Genomic DNA, 24120 nt, shown 5'->3' with positions numbered 1-24120 from the left:
GAACGGAGACACCACTCTACTTTAAAACAGCACTTAAAGATGACAGAGACCTGACCACCCTCTTATCTGCGTCATGGAGTGCAGAGTGAGTGTGTAAATCTGGGTGTGACGCTGAGCCTGACTCTTATCACTTCCAAACTCCCATTCTCCCAAGAAGTTGAATGACTTCTGGGTGAGAACCAGAGGACTACAAATGTACAGTACAGCAATATAAATTTTTAAAACTTGTCTTAGGGGCTGGGGATTTAGCTCAGTGGTTCTGCTGCAAGGTCCCAAGTTCAACCCCAGTACCAAAAAAATAAATAAATAAATAAAACTTGTCTTAGCAGCTCACACTCTAAATCGATGGGCAAGGGTGGGATGTTCAGAACATGCGGGAGAGGTTAAGCCCAACCTTAAGTGAAAGCTTCAGAAGAAAAATAGCTGTTAAACTCACATCTATAGAGAAGAAAAATGTAAAATTCAAATGGCATAGAAAAAAGAGGCATTTCATTTCCTAAATGAAACAGTATTATGAAAATTGGCCCTTCTCAGGAAAAAAACTTCCTTGAAAAATAAATAAAAATGCCTGAATATAGCAAGACAGCTTTTGATTTTCTAATATAAAACAAATGAATTCTAAAACTAGAAAAGCCTATCACTGCTTTTAAAATACACAGTGCATAACTTCTTAAAGTAAAACATGTCAACAAGCTCTGAGACATCAAAAATAATTAGCTGTCATAGGAAACGCTTTACTTTCAACTGGAAGTGGGGGTAGTGGGGAAATTACATGGCATCTGTCCACCTTTCTTTGCCAGGTGCCAAGAAAAATCTGGAGGCACTTCCTGCCCTGTGGAGCAGTCTGAAAGACACCAAGGGAGCCAGGCTGGGGAGACGAGTTGTCACTCAGAGTCCACAGGCAAACACACTAGAGCCTAGGAATGTGCCCAAGACAGCACCAGAGGAACAGCATCAGGTGTCAGGTCCAGGACACAAACACACCACGTAGAAAGAGGAGGCAGGAGGTCGGAAGCTAAAGAAATTAAACAGTGGTCAGGAAGCAGAGAGTGAGCCAGATGTGGAGCAAACATGCTGTTCAGGACACAGTTCTACGATCGAGTGTTGGCTACTGGGTACCTAGGGGCCTGGGGAAAACAGATGAGCTGTTTTAAAGGTGAAAGGCTCTCTGATTGGTGATTTAAATTAGTCATATTTAACCAAATCTCCTATACGTGACAATGTCATTTAATAGGCAGATGCACTCTGGCTAAAATGTCAATAATCTCAAAGAACAACAGAACTCCATAACACATGTCACCACTATCTTCCTTCTCTTTCTTCTTAAAACCATGAGGGTAAGGCAGGATCTGTGAACTCCTGTGGGAGCTAAGCACAGAGAAAACCTAGGTTTTGGGTTTAATAACATGCAGAGTCCTGAAAACCAGCACAGCCCTCTGAGAGATTTACACCTGCTGAGATTTTCAAACACAAAGCAGAAAGAGGTGGCATTCAGCTTGGAAAGTCATAGGAAAACCTACTACAATGATTTAGAAACTGCTTTAAACTAGTAAAAGGTCCCAGAGTAAAGAATCTATCACACTTTGCGGGAAGAATCAAGACAGCAGAATGAGAGCAAAAAATGACAAAGTGGAACCACAAGAAGACACTGGGGAAAGCACATCACTGAGTGTCTGTAGGGAAGGAACATCTCAGATCTGGGGAGCCACAAGAATACCTGATCACAGTCGAAAGCAAGAGAAGACAATTTATTTAGAAATACAGTAAAAGAAGGTAACAGGGGTGGGAAAAGGATGGTAGGGAAAAAGCAGAGAAATGAGGAAGCCAAAGGCTTCAGAGGGAAAACAGTAATGCTGGAGTGAGTTCTGAAGGTGGAGGAGAAATTCCTGGGTACTGGGTAGAAAATGTAGAATATACAAAGGAAACTTCCTCATTGCAATTTTGTTTTTAAACACTTGGTGAAATAAATCACTAGTAGGTGCTCTAACTACTTGTACAATAATCTAAACGGGAAGAGGCAGAGCAAGATTTTCAGATTTATGAGGGGATACTGACGTGAACCCTGAGGCAGTGCAGCATCTCGCACCTAGCACATATTCAGCAACAAGAAGGGGTACTACTTACTGTCCATTCCTGGCTTTCTATGAAGCTTAATGACCCTATCCATGCTCAATAAACACCACTTAAAAGGTAATCCATCACTAGCGGTTAAGAAACACTGGAATAGCACCAGTTAAACTGAAGACTGCAGGCTCCAAAATGTCTTTTAAGCCTTCTTAAATAAGACTGATTGATTTGAGAGACCCTCCCAACTGCTCTGTCCTTCAAGAAATGTCTAATATCCTACTTTGGTACAACATGAAAACAAAATAGCTAGACACTGCTCTCCTATAGAAAAAATATGCACTGAATCAATTTTTAAAACCCTATATAATTTCCTAAAAGTCCTTATTTACAGTGATACAAAGCTATGAAGAGAAAAGGAGACTCACTTAAATTTGCTGTTTAACAGCATGGTACTGGCAAAGAAACAGGCCTGAGGACCAGTGGAACAGATTAGAAGATGCAGAAACAACACCAGACACACTCAGCCATCATCTTTGACTAAGGAGCCAAACACCCTCACTGGAGGAAACATAGCGTCTTTAATAAATGGTGCTGGAAAAATTGGGTTTCAATTTGTCAAAGATGAAAACTAGACCTATATCTCCTACCATGCACTAAACTAAAATCGAAATGGATTAAAGATCTAAATATTAAAATAGAAATGCTGAATCGGCTGGAACAGAGGTTAGGTAGAACTCTTGAAGACATTAGTGTAGGAAAAGACTTTATGAACAAAACCTCAGTTGCCCATGAACCAGCACAATCAACAAGTGGGATCTCTTCTTATTAAAAAGCTTCTGCACAGCAAGAGAAACCACCAGCAGTGTGAAGAGACAACCCACAATGTGGGAAAAAATCTTCACCTGCTGTTCCTCAGACAAAGGTCTACTATCTAGAATATATAAAGAACTTTAAAAAATCAGACCTCCCAAATTTAAAGACCTAATTCAAAAATGGTCATCTGAAATGAACAGACATTTCTCAGACAAAGAAATAGAAATAGCAAATAAACATGAAAAAAAGTTCAACATCACTGGTCATTTGTGGATGCAAATGAAAACAATGCTGAGATTCCACCTCACTCCAGAAAGAATGGCTGCTATCATGAACTCAACCAATAACAAATGCTGGAGGGGCTGTGGGGAAAGAGGAACCCTGCTCCACTGCTGGTGGGAGTGTAGACTGGTGCAAGCACTGTGGAAATCAGTATGGAGATACTTCAGAGAACTAGGACTGGAAGTCCCATTTGACCCAGCTACTCCCCTGCTGGGCATCTTCCCCAAGAATTAAAAGAATCATACCACGGTGATACATGTGCACCTATGTTCATAGCAGCACAATTTGTAATAGCTAAAACTTGGAAGCAGCCCAACTGCCCATCAACTGGAGACTGGATAAAGAAAATGTGGTTTTTTAATAAAATGGAGTACACTCAGCCATAAAAAATGAGAAATTAGAGACATTTATAGCTAAATGGATGCACCCTGAGGTGATACTCTCAAGTGAAATAAAAAGAACACACATGTCTAAATACCAAATAGTTTCTCTAGTGTGAGAAACTGAAAGTGTAAATAAGGACTAAAAGGTATAATAGATAATGTGAAATATGAAGAAGAGGGGCAAAGGGGAAGGGGAAGTGGGAAGGGTAGGGGAAAGGAAAGAAGGGAACAGAATTAATATAAGAAAATGAGGGCCAGGGATTTAGCTCAGTGGTTCTACCTCCTGCCTTGCAAGCAAGAGGACCTGAGTTCGATCCCCCGTACCAAAAACAAACAAAAAAAAAGGAAAAATGAAAATGAAAAAATGGAAATAAAGTCTTTGTAAATAGGGAGGGATGGAGGGGTTGAAGAGAGGGTAGGGGAAGGGGGAAAAATAAGAACCAAGAGAGATTATGTAAAGGTGCAAATTCCCAATGATGAATGTCATCATATTGTACACCTAAAATGTACCAATAAAATAATATTTTAAAAAAACAAAAAAAAGTTTGCTGTTTAATTCTGCCATGTGAGGAACAAAGTATGAACAACCAAACAATAACCACAACTCAAATCCTTCACAGACACAACAATCTAATCCCAGCAATGATCTGGGTCCACAATGTGTAAAGCCTAGATGGAAAATACAATAACCTCTTCTTTAAGACAGAGTTTTAGGTTCTTCTGTTTATCTTCTAAAATGTAAGAATTTCTGCTATAACCAAACAACTAAATATTTAGGAATTATAAAAGACATGCAGGTGAATATTTGAATACAGGTGAATCAACATTTATCCTTACTGAACACTTTTAACTCCTAAATATAACTTGAGAATCAAAAGTAGATTCCTTCTAAATAAAATATTCCCTCTCCCATTGATGCTCAGGGAAATGTTTAAAGCTCAAGTAGTCTTATCTCAGATACCAGAACACAAAAGTTTTTATTTTTCAATTTATTCTAAAGATAAAAATGCCACCTTTTGAAAGTTCTTTTGGCTATCATGAAAAGCTGGCCATCTGGTTTTCTCAATTAAACTTCTACCTGGGTATAGCCTTGCAGGCCCTGCAAAGACCCAGCACACTAAGTGTCACATGAGCACTCTCTGTCTTGTCCCCATACACACTCGGAAAACGTGAAGTTAAGGGCTGAATGTTCTGCCACAGATGTGTTGCTGAATCACAGCGCTGATACGGTGTTCTCCCGACACCCCTACTCTTACCATGTTCCTCTCTTTCTCAAACCTACACTGAATCCCACTGCCCAGAGGATTCCACCATGCTACTCAAGCCTGCCACAATTGTTCTCTTGCTGGCTATCCTTTTCTCCCCAGATAAACCCTTGAGTCATGTCATCAGTGTAGTTTTATCCCTGCCCCAGCTCATGCAGCTTAATCAGACTAGGAAAGGACTTCCCACTCTGATCCTGGATGAATCCCACGGCAGACCCATCAGGCCCCAGCTGCAGCCCGCTTGTGGGCCCTTGTAGCTTTTCACATGAAAGTCCCTTATGGCAGCCACGTTTTACACACAATCCTCCACTATCCCATCCTCTTCACTGTGGTCTCCACAGCTCACTACATACCCAAAGGGCATGAGAAAAGTCCAACATGTATTTTGGGCTTGAGAGCTGATTTCAAAGGACAACCAGGTACTCCTGGATACCTGGTGAATATACTGCTCTAAAGTGAATAAAGGATTTTTAAACCAAATAATTTTAAGTTATCTATGTTTATTTTGGACTGATATGTAGGCCTCTGGGCCTCGTATCTTTTTTAAAAATTAGTTTCAGAAAAGCTGATTGTTCTTTTTCTATCAATTTTAAATAAAAACACACAAAAATTATTTTAAATTTAAAATAAAAAGACCAGGCACAGTGGCACACACCTGTAATTCCAGCACTCAGGAAGCAGAGGCAGAAGGATAATGAATTAAAGGCCAGCCTGAGCTACATTTCAAGTATAAGGCCAACCTGAGCTGCATAGCAAGATTCTGTCACAAATAAATAAATGAATAAATAAAATTTTAAAATGTGATTCTATAACTTCAATAAAACTCCTTTCTCCCCCCACCTTTATTCCCACAAGCACACCTTATACTAACTATAATTAAGGGGACTTTTACTCCTCAAATCATGCTTCCATCAGTTCAACGTTCACAAAAATATTCTCCAGCGTACAGCTCCTAACCACCTGGAGGTTACGGCCCCAGAGCACAATGGTGAGAACAAGGAAGTTCTTCCTTCCCAGAAGTCAAGAAACCGCTCTCCGCTGCTCCTTCCTGGCAACAGGAAGCTGATGCAAGGTCAGGAAATAATTGGTGACTTTCACATGTACAAGGAATAGGCCTCATCAGAGGTTTTTTTTTTAAAGATATACTCAAATTGGCTATGAAGGGTAAGTGAGGAAGAGGATGACATTTAAAAAAGAGAAAGACAGGTTCTGATGGGCCCCAAAGACAATGCATTATAAAATACACTGCTGGTTAGCAACTTCATGCAAACAATCCTGGTTACAGATCTGGCAGCCAACACTCCAACTATTCAAAGGCCATCCTTTGTTTTGAAAACCAGCTCCAACTACTGGCTCCGTAACAATAGCTCCAACACAAAGAACAAGAAGGTCCTAAGTCACAGCCATATAGTTCATACCCAAAATGGGACAAATACATTAGCGAAGGCTAAAAGTAAATAATTCTGGGACAAGTCAAAGATACCAAAGATTTGCAGCTGAGCAGAAAAAAAATCTCATCAGCTCAAGAGAATATCAGAGCGGTAATGAACCATTCTGTCCACTCTTCTGATATAGTCCAGGCTCAAAGAAGTAAAACAACTGGTCCAAGGCCAAAAAGTTTGTCCTAAAACTTGAGTCATTCACCTCAAGCAAAGGAGCATTAGGTGTCACCTTCCCTGTGGTGGGTGAGTCCTGCCCAGGCCAAGAGGAGAGCCAGCAGAATGGAAAGCCAAGCCTACCCAGGAAAGTGAGGGGAAGGACAATGTTCCATAGTCCTGTTAAAAGTCAGTCTTTTCAGACTTTTGAAAAAGAAAAAAGAACCATTAAAGATTCCAATCTTAAAAGAGCCAGACTGTTTTTTCTTTTCATTCAGTGCCACTTGGTAGCCACTGCATTTTATATTCTAATAACTATTGTCACAGTAAGATTAAAAAATTGAAAAAGCACTATCAGACCTGCTGGATGATCCCAGCTGTCTATTCTCCCCAAAAATAAATAAAACCTTCATTCTGAAAATGTTGTCAGAGCAGTAGTAGGAAGCAAATCCAATGAGCCAATATTCAGTTTGCTTTTTGGTGTCTCTCTCCAATCCATTTTCTACCCTGTAGCCAGTGTGTCCATTTCTGTATTTGTGTAATCATGGCACATTCCTGCTTAAAACTCTCCAATGGCTTTCCCTGAAAGCAAATCCTGATGAAGTTCACAACATCAGGCATGCTGGCCTCCCTACCCAATCGGCCTGCCCTACCATAACCCAGTGGCCACCTACACTTCAGGAAACTCTTCAGTGACAGATGAGGCTGGCTCTTTCCAGCCCCAGGCCTGCATTCCTCAAGGAGGAACTGTGCAGTGATCTCCCACCTCTCTTACCTCCGGAGTCACTTTCAGATCTCAGCATAATTACTCCAGACTTCTCAGGGAACCCTTTCCTGACCACTGTTATCCGGCCTCAGACTCCAGGCAGCCCTCCTTACTGCCATCACAATTTATGCTAAATTCCTTTTCTGATCTTTTGACTAATGCTGGTTTCCTGAAGTGAAGTAAAAGCCTCACATGGGTAGCAATCACATCTGTTTGTGCCCATCACTGTACCTATAGTACCTAGCAGATAAATATTTAGTGATTCCGTTCATTAAAGAAGAAACAAATAAATGAGGGATCTAAACCATGGGCTGTGTAAGTCCTAGCACAGAAAGGTTAAGGGAAAGTGTAAACTACTCCCTTCTTAGGCAACCTTTTAGCATTTCAGATATATATAGTACTTTCATAAAAGGAATAGTGAAGAAAAATAAATCTTACATAAAGTGCTAAGAAAACAAAGTCAAAGCTGTTTTTATACACATCAGCCTTTAATTACTCAATCACTTTTAATGTCACTCAGTGGCTCGTAACGGACTTGAGAATTACCTTAGCAGTGGCCAGGTCACCACTTCCTAGGACAACTGCTGCCACCACCATCACTGCCAAGAAGAGAACTGCAGTTTTCTCTAAAAGTTTCTTTCCATAATCTTTGCTAGAAGCCCTAGATCAGTACTATCTTGTGGAAATATAATGCAAGTCACAATTTTCTAGTGATCATATGGAAGAAGGTAAAAAATAAAATTAACGTCAATAATATATTCAGAGGCGGGGATTTAGCTCAGTGGCACCGCGTCTGCCTCCCAGGGCAAGGTCCTGAGTTCGATCCCCAATACCCTCTCCCCCTCAAAAAAATTCAGTTCAACATAAATATACAATATATTGTCATTTAACATGTCACCAATATTTAAAGAATTATTAGTAAAACATTTTACATCCTTTTTGCACTAATTCTTAGAAAGCCACTGCATATTCTCTACTCATACAATACCTCAATTTACTTAGCCACCTTTGGCTAATGGCTACCATATTGGACAGAGGAGTCCTATACCATTACACTATTGATAAATTACACCCCCCCACACCATGTTGCAGTGCCTAGGGATCGAACCCAGAGCCTTACTGTGCACCTCTACCACTGAGCTACATCCCTAGCCCTCTCTCTTCCTTTGAAAAGCTTGAAGAAAAAGCTTTTGATGTTCCTGATCAAACAAAACAATGACGGAGGGGGAGGTTATACTCACTAGATTACTGAAAAATAAAGGGAAAAGACCGATGGTTACATGTACATGAAAGTGCTGATACCTTCTTAATTCGTTCATGACTTTAAAAGCTTTCTTCATGTGCCAAGGATTCACTGTTACTGGGCAGTGTTTTTCAGTATTATCATCTTTTGAATCCAGAGGCTTCTGATGACCCTGCTTTGTGCATCTGTACATAAAAGAAAGGAACAAAAAACAGAAAAAGATCTTATTAAAGATAATTTAGTGCCAGCTTATCACGCTACAAGAGATAAATCGAATGCCTGCCTCCTCTACTCATTTAGAGGAAGTCTCCCAGAAAAGTGCATTGTAAGATTAAGACAATTTGTATGCTTTCTGATGGTCACTATGGTTTCAACTATGAAGGTAATTACCTCCCTGGTGTCAAAGTTCTGCCAAAGGTGAGCGCAGAAAATTCAGTAGAAGTGCTTTAGCAGATACTGATAAATAAAAATGCGGAAAATGATCTTTTCTGGTGGAAATTAACTGGCTTTTACAATCTGCTCGAGTCACATGTTATTTACAAACCAAGAGAGAAGCAGGAACATATTTTACCCAAACTTCAGACATTTAGAATCTGATTCAGATTTTGCTTTCTACCTGCAAGGATATTTACCCCATGTACTTTCAGCCTACACTAATAAGAGATTTGTCATGTTTAAATATTTACCATATGACAGCCATTGTGCTTAGTTTACTTTCACTATTTTCCAATTTTTACTTATTAGTACATGTTTGCACTTTCATTATTTATAATCCTCACAATACTCTGTAAGCTAACTACTATCATCATCCTCATTTAACAGATAAAAAGAGTGAGGCAAATAATTGTTTGGACAACTTGGTAAATGGCAGTTAGGTAAGACTGCACCCATCTGACTTGCCACTAATGTTCAATACCATTCCCTACATTAAACAAAGATATTTAATTTTATAGATAAGTTTACCAATTTTGTTTCTGGTACTGGGGACTGAACCCAGTGGGAGCTCTATCCCTGAGCTACATCTCCAGAAGGTTTTGTTTTTTAATTTTGAGACAGGGTACCTGTAAATTAATTGCCCAAGCTAGCCCAAACTTATGATCCTCCTGCCTCATCCTCTTAAGTAGCTGAAATTACAGGTATGTACCACTGAGCCCAGTGTAAATTTACAATTTTCAAGAGCCCAAGGTTGTGTTAGTATTGATATGAGTTATTCTTTCAAGGCATAAGGGCCAAAAAAATTAACAACATTGGAGTATGGGGTGGGGAGGTGGAGAATTAACTGCAAATTAAAGGACACAGGGACATTTTTGAAGTGATAGTTGCACATCTCTATAAATTAACTAAAATTCACTATTTTGTACAATAACCATGGTATGTAAATTATACCTCAGTGATGCTATTAATTAAGAGTCAGGGCACCAAATTAAGCCTTTAAAAACCATACTTGCATATATATTATGCAAAGAACAAGCAAACATCATTCATTTCTATACTTTCCTTCCTTTCCTATGGAATGCATCAATGACTAACACATAGATCCTGTGCTCACAGAGCTTGCCTCTTTAGGGGATGGGAGAAAACAATAACTGTAACAAGTCAGCAAAGCAGACGGCATGTTAGCAAATGTAAGTACTGTGAGAAAAAGAAAAAGCAGGGCAGGGAAAGACAGTAGGAAGTGTGGCGTGGAGGAGTGCAATTTGCTGTGTTAAACAGAGTGAACAGGGAAGGCCAAATTGAGAAATGAGATTTGAACCAAGGACTAGGCGTGGGAGAATGTCTGGAGGGAAGGAATCACTAGAGTGTCCCGGGAACTCGCTGGAGTGAGCCCCGTGTGGCTGGCTCAAAGGCTGGGTGGGTGTGAGGGGCAGAAGAGATGGCATTGTGTAGGGCCTTGCAGGACACCCTAAACAATTGGTTTTACCTTCACAGGAACAGGGTGGCACAATTAGAGGGGCAGCACAATCCTGCTTGTGTTTTCAAAGGATCCTTTGGTTGCTAGTTGACAATACTCCATGTGGGCCATGATGGAAAGGGGGAAACTATTTAGGAAGGTCATGTAGTAAAGCAATAAAAGAGGACAGCAGCCCAGAGCAGGGTGATGAGAAGTGACTGAGTTCTGGATATTTTCAAGGTACAGCCAAGATTCAGTGACAGAATCGCAGTCAGAATGACTTTTTTCCCCCTGAGCAACTGGAAGGACTGAAAGACCCTTAATTGAGATACGCAAGGCTGCAAATGGAACAGGTTTGGGGTAGAAAGACTGAGAGCTCTGTTTTTTGTACATGTTAGTTTAAGACATCTGCCATCCAAGTGAAGACATCACAACAGCAGACACAAATTAGTCTAGAGTTAAACAGAAAGATCTAGAGATAGAAACTTGAGAATCACTGGTTACATGGATGGTAAATGAACTCAAGAAATCCAGGCCTTCAGCATCAAGGTAATACCAAAGTTAAGCACAGAAGCTATGTTTACTTGTCCCCTCACCCCTAGAATTAACACTGGTTGATATGCCTGATTCTTTGCCTACTGGAGGTAACATCAATTCTACTTCCCACCACTAGAGGCCTTTAAGGGGGCCTAACAACTGAATTCACCCAAGGCGCCGCCCCCAGAAAGTCTACAACTGGAATGGGACAAGAAGGAACTGACCCCCACAAACCATGAAGTGTGTGCTTAGTGGATGAGTTAAAGAAGGAAAGTCTGGCAAGTCTAGAACCCAAAAAGGGAAAGAATACTTATATCTGGGGGAGGGGACTGGGGAAACACTTTATAGTGTTTGACACATACTCTCACTGTAAAGCAAATAGTAGGAATCCAGGGAAAGAAGAAATTGCATAGCTGTAAACTTCTGGCGAAGTAACAATGAATGCCTACACAACAGCAAAATAATATTCATCAATTTCTGTTTCTAGTTTAGCAATTCAGGGTCTACAACAGAGGAAAAATATTATAATGAGGATTAACAAAAATCTCATAGAAGAGTGTTCAATGCATAGAGTAGAAGGAAAAGCAACTCTGCCTAAAAAGAATATTGTCACTTAAGAGTCAAGAGTGCTTATGTTTGCTTAAGAAACTAAGAAAACTCTGGGCATTCCAGAACTAACTTTAAGGCAGTTACCACACAACAATTAATTCCCATATCAGTGGCCTCCTAAAAGCTATTTTCGTTCCCCGCTTTTTCTGATGTACTCCAGAGTATGAAAAGACAAAAAGACTTTATTCAAAGACTTAAAAAAGTAAATTAAGAAATAGCATTAAATTTTCTTTTTAAGCGTTCCCTATACTGAGAGCCACTTAGAAATACAGCCCCCTGCTGCATACACAGGTCTATTTTCAACACTGATGCCCTTTCCATAATTTCCCATTTCCTATGTGGCTTTGGGTTAGTGGCCTCTCATTCAGAAGCAGAACTGAGTAACAGAAAATGACGCATCAGGTCTAAAACTATAGACGTAAGAAACGCACATATACTAGGAACACGCAGTTAAGTGGGAGGTAAAGGTTTACCATTTAAGTTAGACCACGCAAATCCAGAGTTACACCTTCTGATTCCCTTCTGATGTAAAGTGCAAGCCCTTAAACATCTCATTCTGAGAGCTGTCTTCCTTAAAATATAAAAAGGATACACTTTTTCAAAGTTCTTTCACTTTGGAAGTTTTTCCCTCAACTCTCCACTCCACAACTAGTCTTGAAATTATCCAACTGCCTATTGTTATCAAAACATACTCTAAAATAGTTAAGATTTCTGAGGGTCTGGACTCCAATGCACTGCTCTGCTTTACAGGAGATAATCCCATACAGGAGCTTCCCGGCTGTGACAGAGGTCGGCTTCTCAGCTGAGAAGACTGTCACTCTGGCAAAGAACACACCACTGACAATAAGTAAATTCTCAGAGGGGAGGAAAATTAATACTCTAACAGGTTGTCTCCCTCAAGCAGTCAAGATTTCATAAACTGTCAAAGGCTTAAACCTACTGTGAAAATTTTTTAAAGACTTTGATTTGATGAAAACAAAGAGAACAAGATGGAGCAAAGACCTGCAATAATTTTTTTTGCAATGATTTTTTTGAGGACACTAGGAATGAGGTATAATTTCTTTAGCTCTTTATTACTTGCTTTGGAACAGTAATTTTCAGTGGAGGGGAATAACTCCAGCAATCTCTTCCTTCTACACATAATCACTCCTTCTCACGTGAAGAGTCAGACAAGCTTTTTTAGGACTGGTTGTATCAGGATGATAGCATCTCCACAAGTAGGGGTGAAAGGCAGCTATGTATGATTTTTTAAAACAACAAAAAATAAGTGATATAATATGCCCCCACCATCCCCTTACCTCCTACCCTAGGCCAAGCAGCACAGATTGAGAACAAACACTTCAGAAAACACAGGTTTGTATGGGTTTTCCTGTGGAAACAATGCTCCAATCCATGGGAATGATCCAGCTGCAAATTTAACAAGGCACCAGGGGCATTTTCACATTCAGGACATAAGTACTTGGCCCCTGGGTGGCCACCATCTCTGCTCTCCCCTCTGCCTATTCACCTCAAAAGCTGCAAGACTCCCCTGCTTGCAATGAGTCACCCACATTACTCACTAATTTCTGCCAAGTTCAAGTCAGCAGCTGTTGTTTTCAAAGTCACCATCCATGCTGTACTGCTTTGAAGTTTCTCCATTACTTTATAATATTTTTCCTATTTTCTCTGTTGTCTTCCCAGCTAATTTGCATACAGAAATTGGCATCTTATTAACATTGCTGCTGGGCACAAATCTGGGATATCTGAAGTAGCTATTCCACCATAACCAGTCTCTTAACAAGTATCTGTCATGTCATATTATGGTTTCCCAACAAAATGCTCACACATTCACTTCAACCAAATAACCATATCATTTAGAGGTTATGAAATTAAGACTGTTTCTCCGACTGGACACACATTTTGGTTGATGCTAGGATTGTAGCTTCAGTTGCTACAACTACCTAAAGGCAAAAAAGTCACACTCTAAATTTTCAAGTATATGGAATTCAAACTTTTTTTAGGCACAGAGCTAGTGGACAATTTACAATTTACAAATGTACAGTCATATTACCAAATAAATAGTTTTTTTTTAAAGTCAATGTCTGTATGAACTTGGACTGAGCTGGGGACGTAGTGCAATGGTAGTATACACTCAACATGCACAAGACCCCTGGTCCAATCCCCAGCACCACATAAAAGAAAAACAGACCCTGGATTTTATCTTCAGTATGTAGACCCTTAGAATTGAATATGAAGCATCTTGGAAGATAAAAACTTCCTATTCTGCATCAAATCACAGAACATCTCACAGCATCATAATGCCACTGAATAGATTAGTTGTAATACATAAATTGTTAAGAAGTTATATTTCTGAATTCCTAGATGGAAAGGAAACATCTAGAAAAGCTAGAAATGTCCAACTTCGCTAAAATGGATTAGCAGTTAAAAACCAGAGCCCCAGCCTACTGGAGGGCGGAGGGGAGGTGCCGTATCAGCTCCCCTGTCCTCCCCACGGACTGGAGCGTGTGGGGAAGCACTGGCAGGAGGTGGTGGCTGGGATGTCTGAGGTGGAGAGGGTGATGGAAGTTAAGCATAATTGCTCTCTGATACTAGAACAATAGAGCTGTAAAAAGCTCTGCTTCAGTTCAACTCAGCTCTCTCCCTTTCCCTCCCACCTACGTGACAAACAGAGCACAATCAGGCACTTTTTGTCCCTGACAGTGACTATTATGGGGAAAGGGACCAGGGTAAAAGCATGTCTTATGCAAATCAATCTTTTAAAGAATATCTTATGAAAACAATTAACATAGCTGTCAGTGGAATATTTGTGAGGTGTTCAAATAGGGGAAAAGAGGATAATGATCCACTTCAAGTACTTCTGAGCCCTTTATCAGTCATATTTCTAATGCTCACTTGGGCAGCACATATTCTAAAGGTCGTATTTCTGATCTTTTGCCTCTTTTCCTATTACTGCCATCCCTTGGTTGGTAAGAAGGGGAGCAGTATCACCTGACAATTCAGTTGATGGGCTGCTTTTCTAGCAAATGGATGAGGAGGTAAGAGGAGAGAAGCAGAATCAGATGGAAGAACTAAACTGTAATTCTGCTCAAGCTAAATACTAAGCAAGTGATCCTGGAGTAGTTACTCAGCCTCACTGGGCTTCAAACTATTTATAAAAATGGATTTCACAAATATGTCTAATGTGAAATGCAGTATGAAAATCAAATATAACCCCTCACCTACTTACCACAGGTAACTGTGTAAGAATTGAAGACCATGTGAATGCAAACATAAAGTTAAGAAAAATGTTCAGGTTAAGGGCTAAGCTGAATATGGAGATAACACTGTTAACTGATTTTACTTGCTGCCTTTAATTGTAATTGCAACTTTCAATTCAAGGTTATTAGCAACACTGAAAATGAGCACAATTGTTAATACGTGAAATATAACAAGTGCTGCCTAGATGCCCACTACAAGCCTTGGACTAGGCAGGGGAAAGGATGTGAGAGAGGCTGACCCAAGGTCTTTCTTCAGTTACCTAGATCTAAGTGAGAAAAACATGTCCAAAAACACCACGGAATGGCACACGTCAGTACACACATGCAGGACTATGGACTACAATTATAAATTTTATTGAAATGCAACAATGACCTACAATGAGATGGAATAAATAGGAAATACTTGTAAAGAAGTTGGGGCTCCAACTGGACCCTGGGGGAACTCCGTCCAAGTTGTTTTAACTGGGAAGAGGACAGCAGAAGCTACGGGAAGCAGGAGAGCCCTGCCTTATAAGGTAAGCTCAAAATTGCAGACCATAGCACAGATCGGAGTGCAGACTTAAAATACAAGTGGAGCCATGATGTAGAGATTAAAAGACTGAAAGAAGAATTGGCCAAGGCCTACCCTTCAGCTACCGCCATGAAAAGTAGTAGAAGAGAAAAGAGAAAAGACAGATTAGTGTCCCATTTTTTCAATACGTATAAGCTTAGCAAAGTAACAACCTCAATTTCCTGTGCTGAAAATAATAAAATACCTGTACAGTAAGATTGGTGATGAGGCTAAGAGAGGTAATGAAGTATGTAAGTCACATTTAGCAACCTGAAAACCAAAGGAGAAAACCAATAAGTCGTGTTATGGAAAGCAAGGGCTTGTTTTTTGAGCCAGAATCAGTGAAAGGAACTAGTTGAAGGAATAATTTGGCAAACACCAACAATCCAATACGGAAGAAAGTGCAGCATCTAATTTGCAAAAATCACACTGACCCACTGCCAGGTGCAGTTACCTTGGAGAGGTGGACTTCAAGGCCTCGGGCTTGCCCTCAGCAACACCTGGACACCGCCCCCACCCCAGGGGTTTACCTCAGCAAGGACGCCCTGACCCTATCTGGACCTCGGCTCTCTGGCCCTCATTCTGTCCCCTAACCTGCTTTATTTTCCTTTTTAGTACTTCGTATCACCAATACTGTTCTATATTTATTTTCCAAGTCTCAACCATGAGGAAAAGGACTTTGTTTTCTGAGAAAGTCCCAAAAACTGGCCAAAAGTAGGAATTCAATAAATATGAATAAAAAACCCGAACTACCTCATTGTAAATAGTAAATAAATTTGGAATTTGGTAGATCACAACAGAAAAGCACCTGAAAAGCAAGTTTCCTTCCTCCGTATCACTCTGAAAGAAACTTTTCCCTGATCTTAGAAAAGAAGTTCTACACCACACTAAAGTTACTAATATACACTAAATGCCTGCCATGTGCAATAAAAAATGTGAACCAGAAACAAGAGGTCTGGGCTTTTTTAGGGAGCGGAGGGATACATTCCCAGCATTAGAAAATTTTTTTTTTTTCTTTGGTACCGGGGATCAAACTTGCGCTTGTGAGGCAGGTGCGGTGCCACGGAGCTAAATCTCCGGCCCAGCATTAGAAATTTTTAAAACTACTATATAAATGTTACCTATTCCCAGACTGTCCTTTTTGAGTGTCCAAATCCACCTCCAAATTGTCCCTAGAAAGTACACTTCCTTCAACACATATTGATCCACAGCTTCTTTCCCCATTACCTTGTGGGCCCTTATTGCTCCTAAAAACTATATTTTAAACATTATGGCCTATTTCAAAAAGATGTGCCTAAGATATCAGATGCCCAATTTACATTTAGAACTAATTAAAATCAAGAATGTGCATTCTTGCACTTTATAAATGACAAGTACTGGGGTAATCCATACTAAATTCATGGTAATTTAATCTTACACAGAACATTAAAAGTCATAGTTCCAGTCACAGTTCCGCTTTTTACTTATCTGTGACAAAATGAGGACAACGCAACAAGTTTTCATAAAACTAAATTTATTCAATTTGAAGGCCATCCTTTACTCAGAGATTAATATCTTCCTTATATTTAAGGAGAGATATTAAAATGCCCTTTCTTTCATTGAAAGGTGGTAATAATTGCTAGTTATCATTTCATCAATAATTATTTTACTTGGCAAAACAATAAACAATAATTTGCAGGTGGATTCTAACAATTCTGTTTTTCTTTTTTTAAAACAAGACAATAAAATCCAAAAATTGGAGAATCTCTTCTCTAATCCAACCAATCTGCTGTTGCCTAAATCCCTCAGCACGTGGCCAACAAGTGGTCTGCCGATGGTTGAACGCCTCTGCTGACCAGGGCCTCCGGTGATGTGGGATCAGGGACCAGAAAACAGATACAGCCGTGTCTGCTCGACACTGTAAAGGAAAAGCAAATCAGCAAGACCTGTAGAAAGCAAACCAACCTGTGATAAGCGAGTTAGCAAGAAAACAAGGGCCAAGAAAATGGTTCAAGGAAGGGAGGTCAAAGGGATGCACTGAGTCTTATACCTCACAGTTTTTCTTCAACTCAATAATTCTGAAAATCCTCTGCACAAATAATTATAAAAGCTGGAATGTGTACAACATTCCTAAGGTCAGGGCTGATCGGCTTATACTTCCTTTTACACAGCTCGGTTTACTACCTAAAACTCCCTTAGTGATGGACATCTCATTTTAGTTCAGGTTTGACCAGAAGCAAATGTCACATGGTCTTTCTATCACCCATATCCCAAAATGCAACAGAATCCCAACCCCACATGTACTCGATGCAAAAAACAAGAAAAAGAACTATAAAGCCCAAGGATGAGCAGTATGAGAATTGTGACGGGTTGGAGAGAACTTGGTAAGAAGGAGTGGAAAAAGCACAAGAGATCAAAACCAGGTCGAGGAGGTCAGCCTGAGGAGAGGAATCCTGGGCAGCTGCCTGCCACCCCTCCAGAAAATGGGCAAACAGGCCAAAGGGGAGCAAGCAAGGGGGACTGGAGAACAATGTAAGTCTGGCCGTTAAAAATTAATTAATTAGTTTTTTTAAAAAGCACACAAAGTCGGGTGTGGTTGCATACCCTTTTGGCCCCAGTTACACCAGAGGCTGAAGGAGGTGGATCCCTGGAGCCTAGGAGTTTGAGGTCAGCTGGGGCAACGTGGTGGGTCCTCTTTTTTTTTTTTTTTTGTGGTACTGGGGATCGAACCCGTGTCCTTGCGCTTGCGCAGCAGGCGGTGAAACCACTGAGCTAAATCCCCGCCCCTGGGTCGCCATCTTTTTAAAACGGGCACAAACAAAAGCAACCCACACAGTGTCAGGCAGAGACAGACATTCAAATATTTGCAGACTGAATTAAGTTAATAAATAGACTTCGCACAAAGAGAATTCTGAGTCTGCTTCCAAACACAACATACAACATACTTTAAGTCCAAGTCAAACATCTTTCTCTGCCTTAAAAGTCAAGCTAAAGAAGCCAACCTAATACAAAGCTGACTGCTCTCAATAACTTCACTGCCTCTGTTCCACCCAGCTCCACCAGCAGGGCCTGGTGAAGCCCCTTCCCAAGACATCTCCTGCATTTCTCAAATCCAACACCCTCATCCAGGCAGGAAGGAAGTTCACAGGGGTGGAGGCAAACTGGCCAGAGGGTGGGCAGGAAAAAACTATTTCTGAAATACAGGAAGATAAATAACACTACAATAAGTTCTGGAATTAGGGTTAATTCTGGATAGGCCAAATGAAAATAAAATCTATTTGTATTTTTACATAGGTTGAAACAATGAAAAAGTGTCAGGTACTTCAGTCACACATGACTTAAAGGAGGTTCAGTAATTCTTTCATTACTGCTGGCGAGCAGGGTTTTCCCTTCTATCTCAGGCTCTCATTGTTCCAGCACCATGGAGTTTCAATACCAAAGAATCCTGCTGGACATCAGAATTATGATTCATTGATCTGCCTGGATTCAGCTTATCAGTATGAGCAATGCACACACCTATTTCGTTGTTTTACTTCCATTTAAATCATTTTTTGTGTCTACTCCCTCCTGAGCCTGCTTTTCCACACCCTTCTTTCAGCTGCATCCTAAGATTCCCTTGTTTTGCTCGAGTTCACTTTGCTCCAAAAGTAAAAAGAGACTGCAGAGAACTGATACACAAGAGGGCGGTTTACTACAGACCCATCCTCCATGTTATATGTGACATGCTGTCTATATGCAGGGTCCCTGTGCTGCTGTAAGAACTCTCACGCCTGTTCATGCTGCTGAAGCTAACAATCCACCATCATGCCTCCTAGGGGTTCTGGAGCCCTCCCCCAAGCTGCTGAAGACCAGAAGCAGAACAGGGAGCCTCAAAGCTACAGCAATCAAGAAGCGGCTGAGCCCTTGTGCTTTTTTCTATCAGCCCAGGAGGGGCAACTCAAGAGTTTTATAATCTACTCCTCAGCCCCATGACCTGTTCCACTCAAGCTCAAAATTCTGTAATGCACTTTGAAAAATTGTAGTTCCAGAATCCCATTCGTTTTCCTAAAAGGATTCAACATCAAAAAAAATTTTTTAGCCCAAACCAAATAACCATATTTTGTCTGAAATTCTGCTAGTAACCCCAAGAGGCTGGTGCGGTACAATCGCCACGGAGTGAAGCTGGCCGACTAACTGAAAAATGGTAAGGCTCCATGAATAAAGAAATACCATTCTTGAGAACGAGGTTTCCCTGCGGCTCGAAAAGTCAAATTCAAAAGCCTCTTTTTCCTTCCTAAAGGTTAAACTAAGGGAAGCAAGTCAAAACTGAAATTTTCAAAACTCCTGGGGATTTGCAGTCCACTTTTACCAAGGTATATATTTTTTTAAAAAGCAAACACCCTTGCACTAAATAATACAATAGTATCTTCCATGTAATTTTCCAGTTATTATTATTTCTAGAAAGTAATTTTGTTGCAGGTGATCTTGAATGTACTTGAGCACCAAGGAAAAAAGACACCTGTGCCTGGCAGGTCGATACACTACTAATTTGCCCCGGGTACCAAGGAAACAGAAGGTGCTCTGATTTCTGGATGAAATGTTCTGCAGTACCAGGTAAAAGGTCACATGCCCTGAACGGCCGCAGCTCATTTTGAGTGATATAAAAGCTCCTCAGATATTAATTTTGTTGGAAATTCGGGGAAGCAAGTAACGTTCAGATCAATGCATTTAGACACCGGGTGTCTGGTACTTCCCGGTTTCCTTTTCAACCGGAATCCGCGCACCCTATCTCTGCCTAAGGGCAAGGGGTGGGCAGGCAGGGTGGGCACCAGCAGCCCGTGCCTTTCAGGAAGAGACACAGAGCCCCATCCCGAAGCCTCCGGTCGCCCGGGACTGGGAAGCCCTGGCCCTGGAAATCCTGGGCGGCGTTCGAAGTCACAGCCCGGCCAGCCTGAGTTCCGTCTGCGGTCGCCTCCGGACTGCAGGCACCACGCCTCGTCACGCCCCGCACTTCCCACCCCCGCCGCCCCCGGGCATCCTCCTCGGCCGGCACCGGCGGGCGGGCGTCCCCAGCAGCCCCGCGCCGCAGCAGCGCGCTCCTCCGTAGCGGCCGAAGCCCGCCCTCCCGCCGCCCGCTCACTCACGCGGGAGGCAGCGGCGGCGTCTCCATTGTGGCTCCTCGCGGGCTTCAGAACGTAGGCACCGCTCGCCGCCGCCAGCACCATTCCAGCCGCGGACGCCGGCACTGCCCGCCCGCCGCGCCGCGTGCCATCCGCCCCGGAGGGGGCGCCGCGCTCGCCTCACGCCGCGCCACCACCTGCGGCGGCGGCCCCCGCGGCCATGGCCCGCTCGGCCGGGCGCGCTCCGGATGCTGCGCGGCTCCCTCGCCGGAGTGCGGGCGGAGACGGCGACGGGGACGGAGGGGCGAGCGGGCGAGGAGCAGGGAGCGCGCTGCTCGGCCACTTCCGGGTTCGCCTGGCCGGCGCCGGCGCTGTGACGGGACGGCGGTGCGGCCTTCCGCGGCGGCCAAGCGAGGGTGCCTCCCCCGGGCGCCTTTCCTTCCTCCCCGAGCCGCGCCGCTGCCGAGGCGGACTCTGGGGGCGGCGGCGGGCGAGAGCCGGAGCGGGCGGGCGGGACGGCGGGGGTCACCGCGACGCCGGGCCGGGCGGGGCGGGGCGGGGCAGGGTGGGGGAGGGCGCGCGGGTTCACCGGCCCGCGGCCTCCGCGGCACCGTCTGGTCCTTCTCCTCTGATCCGAGCCTCTGGCAGGGGACGCGGAAGGGTGGTGGAGCCGGCTCTGCCTTCCCAAATGGTGAATCCGAGGCAGGGGAAATGAATTGGCCTGCCCAGGGTCCCAAGCTTGAAGCTAGGTCTCCTTCCTCGGACGGGTGAGCGCTCTCTAGGAGGGTTTGGGACCTGGGACCGGGGCAGGGAGCTGTCGGGCTAGACGTGAGAAGAGACAGAAGCGGACGGCGCCTGCCAGGAAGAAGAATCAGTCAGCGTGAGGAGTGGTGAGGGAAGGCCTGTCAAAGGTACCCATGAGGCAGACGGAAGAACCAGTCTTGAGCGGTGCACAGAATGCCCAGGGGACAGCCCTGCAGACTCCTCAGCTAGATCTATTTGCCTGCCTTGCCGGGGAACCTGGGAGACCCTTCGACCTACTGCATCAGGACCCCTGGACCTGGCCCAGCAGTCTGTGCTAGGACAATCCCTCCAGATGGTGCTGGTGCCCTCCAAGCTTTGAGACCTTCTAGTGCTGCTGATTAGAGCGGGAAACAGCGATAGGAGCGGGTATGGGGGGAGTAGTCATGGACCACGTAGGTCTTGTAGGCTGTGATAAAAGATTTGGCCTATTTTGAGGCGGGGCCTTGCTACGTAGTTCAGGATGCAGGCTGGCCTCCAACTCACAACTACCCTACCTCAGCCTCCTGAGTGCTGGGATTACAGGCGTTTGCCACCACACTGGGCCTTGTTTGTTCGTTTGTTTATTTGTGACAGGGTCTTACTATGTAATTCAGGCTGGCCCCAAACTCTCAAGATTTGGCTTTTACTAAGATGAGAAGCAGTTAGAAACTTGTGAGCTGCTTGATCTGATGACTTTACTGGGATTTGTTTCAGAATACTCCACCAAAATGAAGAGGAGGAGGAGAGGAAAAAGATGAAGACGATGGGAGGTGCATAGACCAAAGAAGATTGGCCAAATGTTAAATTTTGAAGCTAGGTGATGGGGGAGTTATCATTTATGGGCACGTTTTTAAAGATTCATAAGTTATTTTTCAAAAAGCGACTGTTACATAGGCAGTATACAGAAGAGGCAAGTCAGCAAGCACGGAGATGAGCCTAGCTGGGATGAAAATAAGGGTGACAGGGGCCGGGGATTTAGTTCAGTGGTTCTGCAGCCTGCCTTGCAACCCCAAGGACCCGAGTTCGATCCTTGGTACCAAAAAAAAAAAAAAAAAGGCAATTCAAATTTTTGTAAATAGGGAGGGCTGGAGGGGTTGAAGGGAGGGCTAGGCAAGGGTGAAAAACAAGAACCAAGAGAGACTATGGAAAGGTGCAAATTTCCAATGATGAATGTCATTATATTGTATACCTAAAATGTACCAATGATTAGAATGAATAATCGATAATGTAAAATAGGAAGAAAAGGTCCAAAGGGGTAGGGGTAGTCGGAGGGGCAGGGGAAAGGAAAGAAGGGAAAGGAAAAATGATGAGAAATGGAAAAAATGGAAATAAAGTCTTTGTAAATAGGGAAGGGTGGAGGGCATGAAGGGAGGGCTAGGAATGGGGAAAAAATAAGAACCAAGATGCATTATATAAAGGTACAATTCCCAATGAGAAATGTAATTGTGTTGTATACCTACAATGTACCAATAAAAGAAGTTAATACAAAAAAATAAATAAATAAATAAGGGTGACATCAGCTAGAGCCAGAGATGGAGAGAAGTGCTGATTCTGAGTCTGTTTTGGAGGATAAAGCACTCGGGAATCACTGTTAGGTTAGGTGTGAATATAGAGAAAGAGTGCCCAATGATGATCCTGACAGGTTTTATGGGGGCAGCACCATTTGTTCATTTGTTTGTGCTGGGGATCAAACCCCAGACCTCACTCGTGCCAGGCACCCACTCTACCACTGATCTACACCCCCAGCGCTGACCTGGAAGGTTTCTATCTGAGCTCAGGAGAGAATGAAGCTGTCATTTATTGAGATTGGGAAAGAACAAATTTTGGAGAGGGGGATTGGAACTTGGAATTAGGCATGGTAAATTTGAGGTTTCTGTCAAACACCCAAGTGGAGATAGGTATAGACAAGTAGGTATGTGTCTGGGATGGACATAAATTTGGAGGTTGTAGGCACATAAATGCTGTATGACTGTGGGCACATAAACTCATGTGACTGGTTGAGCTCAACTAGATAATGTAGCAGGAGAAAAGGAGAGGACCAAAGCAGCCCTGGGACAGTCTGAAAAATAAGATGAGGATTTGGCAGAGGAAATGAAAAGGGACAGCCTATGCAGTTGGAAGAGGTCTAGCAGAGGTAGGGTGGTGGCCTAGTGAACTGGCCCAGGAAAGGAAAAGTACTTTAGTATGCCCCTGTCAGAGCTAATTTCTGTATATTGTAGTGGCAGCCTTTATCCACCATGTGTAAGTTATAGAAATAGTAAGTTACTTCTCTATAATTAGTGATGGTTTTCTTTAGGACCATAACAGAACTCCCCAATTTATAAATTTGTTGTAAAAATGAAATATTTTGCATAAACATACAGGACCTAAGGGGATAATGAAGCATATAATAAATGTTAGTTGCTGTTACTATTTTTACTTATTTTTATGCCGTCAGTTATACCTGACTCAACTAGGAACTGGGATTCAGTACGATAGCCAGGAAATAATATCAACTTAGGTTTGACCACACTTTTGGCCTGACTTGCTCTGCATGAAAGCTGAGTGAATAGGGGTGGAGGATCAACCATTTCAGGAGCAGCTCTTTTAGGAAGAAGAAAAAAGCTCTCCTATTGCTCCTGTATCTTCTCACCCAAAATGATATTGTATGTCCTAGTAGATAGAAAAAGCTGAGGATAGATCAGTCTGACAGGACTGCACATACTTCAGCCCCTGGTGCCTTTCACACCCTCCTCTGGGTTAGTTTTGGCTGTCACAATTTTCTGCATCTTAAGGGCTCCATTTTGGCTAGCATGCTAATGTCTACTCAACCTTATTTTTCCCCAAACCCCTCCCCATTTGTAGGCTTCACAAATGAACTTGGAAAGGATACTTTTTTTACCCATATATGGCTCAACCTTGTTTAGAGTTAAATGTCAGCCCACAAGCTCTAATATCCTAGTATGGTGGCACCTAATAGCCTTGAAGACTACACATTCCCATTCCATTTCTCTGTCCCAAC

At 42.6% G+C, this 24120-nt stretch overlaps 1 protein-coding gene across 1 annotated transcript in view; it reads right to left on the bottom strand.

The window, feature by feature from the left end:
- Klhl2 (kelch like family member 2) overlaps positions 1–20517 on the bottom strand; it is a 108617-nt gene extending 88100 nt beyond the window's left edge. The window contains exons 1-2 of the mRNA XM_004848225.3: positions 20361–20517; positions 8474–8599 (exon numbers count right to left, since the gene is read on the bottom strand). Of these exons, the coding sequence (XP_004848282.1) occupies positions 8474–8599; positions 20361–20386 (152 nt within the window). The 5' untranslated portion in view covers positions 20387–20517. The remainder of the gene's footprint in view (positions 1–8473; positions 8600–20360) is intronic.
- Between the last annotated feature and the right edge of the window lie 3603 nt (positions 20518–24120).

Source organism: Heterocephalus glaber, unplaced genomic scaffold (genome assembly GCF_053883595.1).
Source record: "Heterocephalus glaber isolate CG9 unplaced genomic scaffold, H.glaber_assembly_v1.0 deba00001461, whole genome shotgun sequence".
Taxonomy (NCBI): domain Eukaryota; kingdom Metazoa; phylum Chordata; class Mammalia; order Rodentia; family Bathyergidae; genus Heterocephalus; species Heterocephalus glaber.
This window is presented reverse-complemented; position numbering and strand designations above follow the sequence as displayed.